Raw genomic sequence first — 13,578 nt, forward strand, 5'->3', positions numbered from 1 at the left:
AAAGTAATTCTAACAATTAAATATTTGAAATAAAAAAAAAATGTGCGTCATTACCCTGTATGACCACAACGTTTTAATGCATTTATTCTTATTTTTTTTTATATATATATATATTTATATTTGAACGCAATGTATAGTTTACTGGGAGGTAAGAGTATATCTTTGCTTCACTTTAATTTATTTTCATGCATTTTTATAAGGGAATTACTTTTTGGACTAATAACCAACGAAAAATAAAAGTTTAATAATGCAACAAGTAGTCCTAACATGACACCGGACCACCAAAATATAATAATCATCTTATTGGAAAAAGTTATTTCAGATTCCAGCATGTGTCACTGGGGAGAACAGGATGTACTATTTTACCTCTAACTATTTCTACACATACACCCTTTTTTCCCCCATTAAGCTTTAATGCATTAATAATCATCAGAAGTGCACTGTGCGTCTTCTTGCAGGCTAAAGCACAAATGTAAAATGTGGTTATGTAAAAATGTAAATGATGAAACGTGACATACAGCAGCTTCCACTGTTCCTGGGAAACTCTGATAAACTTTCTTACTTTGGGGTGCTGTGAGGACAGCAGCTTCCAGCTCTGCTCGCTGCTCTCTGGTGCAGCAGCAGCAGCATGAACACCAGATTTCTGCACGTCTCCTCCTCGCTTTGCTCTGATTCTATCAGCGCACTTTCTTCCACTTTTAGCCAAATACTTTTATCTGTTGCTTTTATTTAAATCTACACGACGTGGCGTGGGCTCTGGACTGCAGCTTATAGGTTTAAGGTGGGAATAAAAAAAAAAAACCTTATTTCTAAAAGAGCTGAATAGCTGGTAGAATTTTCAACCTTTTCTTAAAATAAAAAAAAAAAATCCTTTTTCCACATTGTTATGCTGACGTCACCTGCAGTGGATCCTAGGCAGAGACAAAGCAAGGGGGCCCACTTGACATTAAGTGCCGCAAAATAGTAGACATGCCCAGAACTGGCCTAATTCCGTCATGATTGTAATGGACGCTCATGTTTGTCAACCTTTAACCCGATGCATTTCCGATAATGATTGAGGGTTGAAGGCCAATAAACCCAAAGTTTCCAATCTGTCATTCAGAAAGCAGAAAGCAGTTGACAGACTTGCAGCCCCAAATCAGTCCAGCTCCTCATCTGCTGCAAAACAAGAAAGAGGACTTTCTCTTTTATTATTTCATTCAGCAATTCTGTTTAGTCACAGCAAGTGTGTGATATATTTCATAACTGCAGCTTATGCTGTAATACTTTTTTTATAAAGGGCTAAGATGATTTAAATGCTCATATATCTAAATTTGCTTAAATGTTCAACCTTTAATGTGGTCAGAACTTAATTAACCTAATAAACAGTTTTCCATAAATTAACAGTCTATCCATTTAACTACAATACAGTATAGTCTGATAACATCATATGTATTTAATTTGTAAATTTATAAGTTTAGAATTTGCCAAATTTTAATTTCATAGGATTAATGTTAGGTTAGCTTCACAGCGATAATCAATCAAATTATAAAAGTATTAGCCAAGACATGCAAACATGTATATTTGTATATTTACTAAGTTGAGGGCTTTGTCATGTTACTAGAACATCTTTCCAGTATTATTTGTTAAATTTGATAAAAAATATGCCAAATCTGTGACAGCGTAGCAGTTATTTAATTTGGAAACTACACACAAAACTCCAGTTTAAATATCTACATTGAAACAAATTCTATCATTTTGACATCTGCAGTCCCTCCCAGCCCTCCAGCTTTATGAGTTCGGTCATTTATGTTGGTTGCTTGACAGGCCGGACAAAATCCTAGTGACTGCTGCACACTAAATATCACTCCCAACTATCAAAACACTCATGTCAGGGGATACTCTTTACATCCATAAGACCTCAGCCACTCTCAGTGCAGTGAATATGGAGCAAATGAATGACAAAGGGCGATATACAGGGATGGAAGGAAACAGAAAACAAATGTGCAGAGTTACAGTGTAACGCCATGTTGCAAACTGGACTGAAAATTGAGCTAATTTGGGATGGCGATGAGAAGAATTATTTTTTAAAATAACTTGCATTTCCTTAATGTTCTTTGTTTTTCATTACACCTGAAATGAATAAATACATTTATAAAAAAATATATATATAACGTGCATCGCCTTTTTGGGAAAATTATTTGCAAAAAGGGGATAAACATAATACACGGTTCCCAGTGTGTATACGAATCACCAGGTTGGTTCATGCACAATGTAACACAAAAAAATAAAAGAGAAAAAGATAGGGAGCATAGGAATATATCATCCAAATCTGTGTGTGTGTGTGTGTGTGTGACAGACAGACACAGACTTAATATGTTCATATATGTGGTACAGTCAAGAATGCCTGTGTGTGTGTGTGTGTGTGTGTGTGTGTGTGTGTGTGTGTTTATGCATGTGTGTGTTTGTTTAAACAACTGCATGCATTGGTGTAGAGTAGTGCTGAGATATTATAATTGATGAGGGATGGCAGTGCACAGTCTTTGCCATGACTTTATGAAATTTAGATGAATTAACAGGTTTGGGATGAGTCCATTTGCAGACAGATGCTCCAGTAAATCACAGCAAGAAGTCAATTAGCCCTCTCCATCAGCCATATGAAGGCAAACACTGGTACTGTAGCAGTCACTCAACACACAGCTGACCATATAATCTAGGAAATATACAGTAGATGACGAATCTGTGCGGTTACTCTTGTACTCTACGAACAATACGAAGCAAATGCGGAATGACAAAACATTTCTGTGTCTCCGATGACGAACAAAAAGCAGACACAGCACAAAAATATGCCCGATAGCGATGCAATACAGTCAAGCATTGCATTGTGAAATTCCAAATTACGAGACAATTAAATTGTCATTCGTCATGTAAAGCTCTAGCATCTGTGGTGGAAAATTCCTCATCATTATCAGCTGCTACACTTGCACAGAAATCTAAAATAGCATTTTATTATGCTGGAAAAACACAAAGCATTACGCAAATACTTGTTTTGTGAAAAGCATTCAGAAAAACAAGTGGACGCAAATGTTGCATGCATAAACAGTATTCTGGCTGAAACAAATGTGAGCGAAATCTATTTTTCTTCTGAGAATGTATGAAATCTACTGGATTACAGTATGAATGCAGACCAGAAGCTGAGTCTTTATACTGTTGGGGGCTCTGCAGAATGTCAGAGAGCTGGGAAGAATTGTCATAGAGGATGTAGTATTAAATCAAACATAGTCTGAGAGGTAAACCACAGCAAAAAACTGCACCACAATAAACAGTGAATGACGATATTGTTCATTTAGCTGTGCCGTAGGGATGCATTGACCATTTTCTGCCTGTTTTAAATGGAAACACATTCATACACAGTGGTATTTGGTAAATGGAAGTACTACAGGGCTATGGTTTTGCCATTGTTCTCGGGAGATGAAGATTTCACTTTTGTCTGGTCACTATTGAGTTAACTTCAAGTCCACAAACTCTTCTATAGCACAAGCAGCCTGCAGCCAAGCAGGCGACAGGCCAGACAACATGGACTACAAAAAAAATACTCTACATTGCTGTATAAGAAAAAAAAATCCAGACGATTGGGCTGCTATAGGCACATTTCTTTGTATAAAAAAATAATGATCATGCATCTTTAAGTCATTTATCAAATCACACATCTAGTTAGAATAAATGTATAAATGTGAGTTGTTTACCATTTAGGGCTGATGGTTATGTTCTGCTCTTTTCCAACAGCATGGGCCTACTGTCACAGAGGTATGCACACTACAATATTGTGATATTTTAAAGTAACGCGCATGCTCAGTTAGAAGAAGATTATGTTATAACCAATGGGGCTATCCCAACGCCCAATGAGGTAATCCCAGCAGAGATAACTAAATCACCAAATTACACATAGTCCTGCAGAATTATACGTGCTAGAATGCAGCACGTTGCGTTACGCACGTTTAAATGATCATTAACGATTTTTAGACGGTGTGGGACATTTGCACCACGCAGGCCTATAATAGAAAAATATTCAATAAATCATTTTATGCAATTAAAATGGACATCTTTAAAGGTTATTATAAATATATTAAATCACGTGGTTGCAAAAGTAGAAAATGTAGCTGTTTAAAATTTACTAGAATTAAATAAAAATAGATATTTAAAAAAAATAGAGGTGGAAATGTGAAGGGCATGTCGGAGGAGCGGTGTAAAATATTCTGGTGAGACAAACGGTTAACAAAAGTGCAGCTCTATAAAAAAAAAGGGCTTATGAAGCTGTCTTTCCCCTTCTTTTAAACTTTCCCCATTTTCTATTGTTCAGTAAAAAGTAGGACTATTAATGCGCCAGTGAGCTGCTCCTTTCAGGCAGGAAGAGGTAGATTTTTGATATTTGTTTTTATAGGAAATTAAAATAAAAACAAATATGACCTAATATTCTTTGCAATCTAGATTTGTTTTGATGCTCGTGAAAGACAGATAAATAGAAAATTCGTTTCAAGCTCATAGTGCCACATTTGTAGAATTAATTCAATAATACATATCAGTAGTTTTAAAAGTAATTCTCGGGCAACAGTTGCTTTACATTATAGGCCTATATAGTTGATGACAGCTCCTCAGTGCCGAGGCTGCTGTCTGTGTCGCACACAAACATTTGTGACTCATCTATAAACCACGTTATACTGTGATAATATGAGCTGCAAATACACGGCAACGTAACCTTAAGTGGCGTACGGGCCTTCACGTTTCAACAAGCCAATAAAATATGGAGGTGGGGGGGGATACAGAGAAAAACTTAACAGGCTGCTTGTCACTTGTGAAAGTTTACAAAGGTCGCACATAAATCTCTACTGCAAAAACTGCAAAACTGTGTGCGTGCAGGGTTTTGAGTGTGTGTGTGTGTGTGTGTGTGTGCCCGTGCACGTGCATGCTGTGTGAGAAGACGAGTGTGTGTGAGAGTGAAGGGAGGAGTAAACTGTGAGTGGTGGGAGAGAGAAAGAGAGAGAGAGAGAGAGAGGGAGAGGGAGGGAGAGAGAAGAGGAGAGAGAGAGAGAGAGAGAGAGAGCAGCTTTACGCAGGAAAAGGAGATGAAGTGAATCTCATTCGTCGTTTTGCTCCAAGATAAGTTGTCGAGGTTATGTACAAAAAGCGCAAGTGTTGTACTAATGTGCACGACGGCCATAAAAAAACAAAACAGAGGTATGCAGGTCCTTGCAACAATTAAATTACCATATGAGTAACAGGTCTATAAGCAGCGAGCAGTCTATGTTCACTGCAAGAAAACTAAATCCCATGCAACCTAAATAGAATAATAAAGTGTAGATGTTCTTCTTCCACACAGGCCTGCGTCATGGCCCTCAACACAGAAAGAAGACGACGGATAAGTAAGAAAACTCACCTTTTCAAATCTATAACTCTTTCTCGAGGAAATGTTCTGGAGTGAATGGAGGATGAGGGCGAAAGCAGAATGAAGAGGACTGATTTGAAGATTTTTTTTTTTTTCTTTCTTTTTCTTTTTTTTTTTTTTTTGGGTCCAGATCCCTCTAAAATAAAGAATGTGAGCTCCTTCCTGGGACAGATTGAGGGGGGAAAGGATGTGAAAGGCTTGGAGTTAAAAAGCGCCGCTTGAAGCACTCAGCGCGTCTCTGAACTTGATCAGATTTTATGTGTCCTGCAGCGAGTCAGCGGCAGCCCTGTGAAACTTGCTCAATGGCACGACATTTTTTGGCTGAGCGAAAAAAATCTCAGGATATTACAATTACTGCCATCTTTCTTTCTGTCTTTTATTCCTCCGTCTTACACCCCTATAGAGCTTTTGCAAAAAAAAAAAAAAAAAAAAAAATACCCCCCACCCCTTTCAAGCGGCTTCAAGAAAGCCACAGTTTGGAACTGTGCCAAGTACATTCAAGTTTTCAGTTAATAAGAGCCAAACTGGCCACATGAAAGAAAGAAATAACGGATAAGTCAAAGATATATATTAGATAGATAGATAGATAGATAGATAGATAGATAGATAGATAGATAGATAGATAGATAGATAGATAGATAGATAGATGGATAGATAGATAGATCAAAAGTTAAGTTTGCCTTAAAAAGTTTTTTTTAATGCATTTGAATAATATCAATATGACAAACTAAATGCATTTTATTTTGCAAAATAACTTCGTTAACTGTTTCTGTAAATAACACAAACTTTGAGGTTCACGGTTTGTTAAAAAAAACTGCAGTATAGCATGCACCTTCTTCTGTTTATTTGTATTTATAAAAAAACTGCTTGTGAGTTTCTTGAGGAGTGTGGTGGCTGCAATAAGACATGCGGCTACACATTATAACATATCCAGGATCTACGCTAGAGTGCTCCGTTATACCTGCAAAAATAACGCCTGTAAGAGCCAATCACATGAAACCAATTGAGACGACCTGCCATCTTCAATAGCAAACTGTGCCAATCACCAGAAATCTAGCCAATTAACACCCTCCTTCGCGGTCACGTGTCAGAGGAGTAGCTGCGCGCTGATTGGCTGACGTAGCACTGCCTCCCGAGTTCATTTATGTTCTGGGAGTGAGTGATTGACTTTATCAGTCCAAGGACATCATCCGCCTGGAAAGGGGGGGAAGTTTGATCCTCTTTCTCACGGATCGCAGTCAACGGGAGTTTTTTTTTCTCTCCCAACTCTTTTTACGCATAGGATTTTTTTTTCCACTGGCTCTTGTTTGTTTTTTATTTTATTTTTTTTTTGCAAAAACGTGGTTAAATCTCGGTCGCAGCGTCTGCAGCTACACTGGATTTTAATTTTCTTTTCTGTTTTCTTCCCCATCTCCTATAAGTTTTTGCTTCACTCTCATGACTATGCTGCTTGATAGCGGTCCGCAGTTTGCATCGTTAGGAGTGGGGGGCTTCGGGGCACCGCGACACCACGACATCGGGAACAGAGACCCGGGTCTGGGGCTCAATCCCTTCACCGATTCCCCCCACTCCGCAGCGTTCAAAATCAGCCCCGTGGCGCACGACATCGCCTCCAGCCAGACGTCAGCTTTCACCCCGCAAGCCAGTGGATATGCGGCCGCATTGGGACACACTCACGGCGGGCAGGTGGGCTCGTACGGCGGCGGAGCGTTCAACTCGACGCGGGACTTTCTCTTCCGGAACCGGGGTGTCGGAGTCGGAGAGTCCGCACCACCGAGCGCACAGCATGGGATCTTTGCATCTTCTGCGGGGAGCCTCCACGGGCCACCGGGGATCACCGATAACCCGGGACATCTGTTGTTTCCAGGACTTCACGACCAGGGGGTGAGCCACACTTCACCGAGCGGACACAGCCAAATGCATCTCGGCTTACGCGGGGACATTTTCGGACGACCAGATCCGTACCGTCCGGTCGCGAGCCCTCGCACGGACCCCTACGGTGCTCAGCTGCACAACTACACTCATCCCATCAACATGAACATGCACGGGATGAATGTGCCCACGCATCACGGTCCGGGGGCCTTCTTCAGATACATGAGGCAACCCATCAAACAAGAGTTATCCTGCAAGTGGATAGACGAGAACCAGATGAACAGACCCAAAAAGACCTGCGACAGGACTTTCAGCACCATGCACGAGATGGTCACGCACGTGTCCATGGAGCACGTCGGTGGGCCCGAGCAGAGCAACCACATCTGCTTCTGGGAGGACTGCCCCAGAGAGGGGAAATCTTTTAAAGCCAAGTACAAACTCGTCAACCACATCCGTGTGCACACAGGCGAGAAACCCTTCCCGTGCCCGTTCCCCGGATGTGGGAAAATATTCGCCAGATCGGAAAATTTGAAAATCCACAAAAGAACACATACAGGTAGGAAAACCGAGTATATATATATATATATCATCATGATGGTAATATGTAACATGAAGTTGAAGTGAAACTATGTTATGAATGAGGAAAAATCACGTGTCTTGTTTTCAGAATGCTCCAGAAAAAAAAGAGTGCATGTTTTTGTTGTTTACAAGTGGGCCAACGTTTATCATGTTTCCAAATTGTTTATTAGTGCAGTTTATTCTGATTTATTTCTACATACAGTTATAAATTAGTGTTGGCTCAATATTAATGCAAAAAAATGTGGGTTATTTTGAGCAACTCTGTCTTAATATCCTACAGAATAGAATAGAATAGAATAGAATAGAATAGAACAGAATGGAATATAATAGAATAGAAAGCTTTATTGTCATTGTATTAAATACAACGAGATTCACAGTTTGCCACTTCTTCTGGTCAGTGCTTTTTAAAACAAATACTTGACAAGACTAAACAAGGCAGATAAAACATATAACAGGTAAAAACACACACAGTTATAAAGCAAATAAAACAGGTAAAGTAGATGTAATAAATAAATATAAACAGAAGTGTTACACTAGAAGTATAAAATATAGAAATAGATGTAATGTAAACAGAGGTAATGCAGCTTTTATATGCTTAGAAGTTGTTTACGATATATAAAGATATAGGCTACTTTCTACGCACGTGTTAAAGTTTAAGGTGCTTTGAGGCTATTTTGGCAGACTTAGGACTCTTGTGCTTTCTGGACGTCGTATACAATTATATAATGATATGAAGGAATCAGCTTCTTGTTCAGCTCTACATATATAGTGCAGGTTAGAAGATGCCCTGTTGATTCAGTGTTTACTATATAGGAACAGACTGCACAGAGCAGGCCAGTAGTAGCATGAAGGAGCAGGCCTCTTGAATAAATAAAGCCTGACAGAGCAGAGAGCAGAGTGGAGTAGTGGAGCCCCGAAAATGTAGGTTACTCCTGTTAGATAACAGACTGCAGACAATTTACATCTGCGTGCTTTTACATGTGGTGTTACAATGAGGAGTTTGTTTGTGCGAAGGGGCCATCGGGTGTGTATTTACCATGGTGTGTGTGTGTGTGTGTGTTTAATCCTTGCAGGTGAGAAGCCGTTTAAGTGTGAATTTGATGGCTGTGACAGACGCTTCGCCAACAGCAGCGACAGGAAAAAGCACATGCATGTGCACACATCAGACAAGCCATACATCTGCAAAGTGTGCGACAAGTCATACACACACCCCAGCTCTCTCAGGAAACACATGAAGGTAATTAACGTCTTCATTACTCCTTAAACACATTAACACACACATACACACACACACTCCACTCCTCCTCCTCCACTGACACACACAGGATCACAACTTCAGGCATTTCTTAAAGATGTTATAGCACTTTCACACAGCAAAAAACAACAACATTTAAGATGTGATTTAGTCTATAATAGTACACTTAAACTCTTTAATTAAAGAAGTGGAATATATCAGTGAATGAATATTTCCCACATGTCTGTCACTCTTTGATTCACAGCTTGAAGCCTTTTATTAGAATAAAAGAAATGCGTAAATGTTCTCTCCTCATTCACATTTTTTAAACTACATTTTCAGCTACACATTAATGGATATGTTTTGCATTGTGCCTGTTTCAACTTTGCTGTGTGTTTACTGTTATAGTAGCTCTATAAAATCCAGAGTTAATCCGCATTTAAGTTCAACACACTTCTATCATGAGCCACTTGGTTTGGTGCGTAATGCATCTTATGCGTCAGGAACTCATTCTCTCTCTTTTTTTTGCAGGTACACGAGTCTCAAGGATCTGAATCGTCTCCAGCAGCCAGCTCTGGATACGAGTCGTCCACACCGCCAGTGTTGGTCTCAGCAAACACCGAAGACCCGACAAAAACACCGCCGTTAGCCGTTCAAAACACGTCTGGCCACAGCGAAGGACTGGCACCCAACTTTAATGAATGGTACGTTTGAAGTCAGAAGAGCAAAAAGCCTCTCTCTCAATGTGGACCACGGGGTTGAGGATAAAAGAGGATAAAAACCTTAAACACTATTCCTGTTCTCTTCACATACACACACACACCACACACACACACACACACACACACACTCCTACATACACACAAATGGGATTGGAACAACAACAACAACAGGAGATGAGAGCAAAAGCCAGCACCAAGCAGGCCACGTCCGTTCTCAGGATCACGAAACAATTTGACTTTTATTCCTGCAGTTTTGAGAGGAAATCAAATAATAATTAAAAAAAAATCACGAATAAATAAAAACGTAATACTTTCTCAGTATTAATAAATGTTTTTTTTATCTTTTAGTTTACAGAAAAAAAATTGTTTTATTTTTCATTTTATTGTATTTTCTCAAAATTTTTATTTAAAAAAATAAGAATAAAAAAGGAAAGATTATTTCACGCTGTTTTATATGGTGACGGTGACGCGCTAATTGTCGCCTCTCTACAAATTGATTGTTGGAACTTTCAAACAGTCTTAAGAAACGTGCCAAAGTCTTTGTCATGAACTTGAACACAGAAAAAAAAATCCTAAATAAATATTATACTCGTGAATGTATTTCCTTGTTTGATGGGGTCGAATCTATTGTCAACGTCCGTTTTCAGGTGGAGAAATGTGGTATTAGGTTACGATTGTTACCGTTGAATATAACGTTGCCTTTTGTTAATACCGTTGTAAATACATATCCATGATGCCATATTTATCAATTTGTAATTTAATTATGGGTATGAGTTCTGAAACTTAAATGATATTTATGGAAATGTTTTCTAACAAGAACTGTACAGTTTTGGTCATAACCAGCTTAACATTGAACAAATGATAAACTCTAAAGCTCCAACATCGCGATTGTATCCTTCTGTTTTTTTCTTTTTTTTTCTTTTTAACCAATAGGCCTATATGTGTCTTATTTGGATCGAAGAAATCATCTATATGAATATTATGGATTTGTCTATATATAATGCAGATATTTCCGTCACTTTTATTTTTCTTTATGAGACCATTGACATGTAAAATCATTGACTTTGTAGAACTGAGTTCAGTTGAGCTGCAGAAGCTATAAAACGGTTCTGTTTGATATCTTTATTTTTGGTTTAAAATTTAAACTTTTTTGTGTATTTTACGTTTATAGAATCAGAAATAGATGTCAATTCGTAGCATAAACTCAGTACTGGATTAAAAAAAAAAAAAAAAAGAATAAACCCATCAGCCTATTGCACTCCTATACAGGTCTTAGACGAGTGTGTGAAGTTCATGATTTTCCAAATCAAGGTGACAGCATTTTTGAGTATTTCAAATTCGGGTCAAGCACCCAGATATTATGCGCCAGTATGGCTCTCTTTATAGTTCCAGCAGTGTCTTTGTGCAAGTATGTTTAAATGTGTGCATCGGCAACAATGGAACTGTCACAACAACAGTATCTTCAAAAATAAAAAAAGTTTTTTTGTCTGTCAGCTTGCATTGTTTTAAATGTAATTCTTCTGTGAAAACTAAGCGTGTTATTTGTTGTGGTGTTTGCATAGAGCAGTTTGATTACACATTTGCTTGTTTTGTGTGAAATAACTTTGTCAAGATGACATTTTTTGTGTTTAACAAAAAATTTTAGTGGAAGGAATTCTAGATCTATGTGGGAGAATACGTTCAAGTGGCAAAAAGAGTTACAGCATTGCATTGTAACCTATTCTCAAGAATTAAATATTATGCATACACAAAGTATATTGTACTCATACGAGAACAATTTCAGACCACCAGCACTACTTTTAAAATAAAATGTAAAAAAACGGTACCTCGTGACAGTGATATATGAAATAAGTTTATTTAAATAATTTAAGGAATATATGTTTTATATGCTATTTTCTATACCTTAATTTAAATGAAGTACTTTTTCTTATTCCCACCACCTTTCTGCCCCCATGTCCAGAGGTCAGCGAAAAATACCTGATGTATTATAAACACAGCTAGAATGTGATGTTGTAACACTTTCTGGGAGAAATGGGTCACACTACCAAGTTATTCCTGAAGAGCAAAACTGTTTTACTGATGAACTGTGTCACTGTGCCACATTGAGGCAAACCCTGTTATACAACAGCAGGCCTATGCGTTTAGCCTATCTAGCTATACCAGAGGCAAAAGGTTCCTTGTACTTTTTAGGCTATACTGTAATGTTGGTTGATTTGTTTTACCAACTATTTATGAAGAAATGTGAACGGATAATTTTGACTGAAATTAAAAAAACATTATGAAAAGCGACTTTCAGACTGCGACGTTGGTTTATTATTATTATTATTATTATTATTATTATTATTATCACCCTGTTGTTCTGCTCCCCTGCATCTTTTGGCCAACACTGTTTGCCATGCTGTTTGTATCAGACTAGTAGGAGTCACTTGAACTTGACACTGATTAAGGCGCCATCTTAGTATCTTGGCTGTGTGTGTGTGTGTGTGTGTGTGTGTGTGTGTGTGTGAATGGGAATATTGGGTTGGGGGGAGCAACTTAGAGAGCCACTTCTTGGCAGAGAAAAGGGGGTTTAGGTTGGGGGGGATGTGGGTCATCCGTGTATGGCTGCAAAAGTTGCACATGCAAAGTTGTTTTTTTTTCTATTTTATTATAATAAACGAGCGCTCACAAATGATGCTCCTTTAACGTGCAGACTGCATGGAAGACGGGCAACTGAGGACACAGTGTGACCGTGAAAGTGGAGTGGGGATCCGTTTGCCAAACGTATCGCTGCATGCCTCGTCGTCTCCCACTATCCCCGATTAACAAGGAACCGCTTCATAAAAACAACCAAAGGAAGTTACCGCACATCAATGGGCGCCATAATAAGCATTTAAACGGCGAAAAAAATCCGTTTGGAATCAACAACAACGGCTCATGCACATGCTCTGCATCTCTAAATATTACTCACTATTTATTCAGCCACTGGTTTTATAAAGACATATCCGCATGAATGCAGGGGAAAAAAAATACACTGTGTGATTTGAAAAGACTGCTGTAAAAAGAGACGACTTTACTTCTCTAAAAGCAGAGGAGCATTTTTTTTACACCAACCCCCCACAAGGTGCTTCAAACCAACACACACCCACAATATCCTTCAGATTTGGGAATATTGATTCAAGTTCTCTTTCTGATTTTTTTGCGCAAGCGCAACCTTTGCATTCCGTTTGATTTCATTTATTTCACCCCCCTTCCTCTCTTCTCCTCTCCTCATCTCACCCTCCTCCTCCTCCTCCTCCTCCTCGTCTAGTCGCACATTTTAAGTTCCCCCTCTCAGACACCGTGACGTCAAATAACCGAGACCCGGCTTCCTCCAAAAACACGGCGGGCTCACATGGAGGCTGCACGTTTACGCATGCATCTAAAACCCGAGAGGAGGCTGCATGCGCTCTGACCAGCAGTATAGGTGATCATCATAAAGGGAAGAAGACAAATATGATCATGATAATAAATAAAACGCAAACATTGCTACATCTCAACGTAGGTCATATGTGTTTTTACTTGTTTTTACACCAGGCGTTCATTCTAAACCGGGTGGATGCTGCAAATAAAACATTGTTTTCTGCTTATCCTGTGTTTTCCTCTCTATATGCATGCATTTGCTTTATGCTGACGAGCAATACATCTCAACGTGGATCATATGTGTGTTTTATTTGTTTTTACACCAGGCGTTATAGCGTCATTCTAATGGATTCTGCAAATACAACATT

General features: G+C 38.8%; 2 protein-coding genes across 13 annotated transcripts in view; one reads left to right on the top strand and one right to left on the bottom strand.

The window, feature by feature from the left end:
* The window catches only part of zic6 (zic family member 6), a 101,211-nt gene that overhangs the window by 37,880 nt on the left and 49,753 nt on the right, over positions 1–13,578 (bottom strand). Inside the window, exon 1 of one of the 12 annotated variants that reach the window (XR_005208197.1) lies at positions 5,414–5,982. The exons of the other annotated variants lie outside the window; for them this stretch is intronic. The gene's annotated coding sequence lies outside the window, so the exon portion shown is untranslated. Of the gene's footprint in view, positions 1–5,413; positions 5,983–13,578 lie in introns of those variants that run through there. 12 annotated transcript variants of the gene reach the window in all.
* zic3 (zic family member 3 heterotaxy 1 (odd-paired homolog, Drosophila)) lies at positions 6,277–12,118 on the top strand. The gene is made up of 3 exons (XM_037780270.1): positions 6,277–7,850; positions 8,947–9,110; positions 9,639–12,118. Exons 1-3 carry the CDS (start codon positions 6,860–6,862, stop codon positions 9,819–9,821), a joined length of 1,338 nt encoding a protein of 445 aa, XP_037636198.1. The 5' UTR covers positions 6,277–6,859; the 3' UTR covers positions 9,822–12,118.

The sequence above is a fragment of the Sebastes umbrosus genome, chromosome 9 (genome assembly GCF_015220745.1).
Source record: "Sebastes umbrosus isolate fSebUmb1 chromosome 9, fSebUmb1.pri, whole genome shotgun sequence".
NCBI classification, from domain to species: domain Eukaryota; kingdom Metazoa; phylum Chordata; class Actinopteri; order Perciformes; family Sebastidae; genus Sebastes; species Sebastes umbrosus.

Coding starts and splice junctions, on each gene's coding strand:
- zic3 (XM_037780270.1), top strand. CDS start 6,860: ATGACTATGCTGCTTGATAGCGGTCCGCAGTTTGCATCGTTAGGAGTG. Junction 7,851..8,946: donor CCACAAAAGAACACATACAG/GTAGGAAAACCG, acceptor TAATCCTTGCAG/GTGAGAAGCCGTTTAAGTGT. Junction 9,111..9,638: donor CTCTCAGGAAACACATGAAG/GTAATTAACGTC, acceptor TTTTTTTTGCAG/GTACACGAGTCTCAAGGATC.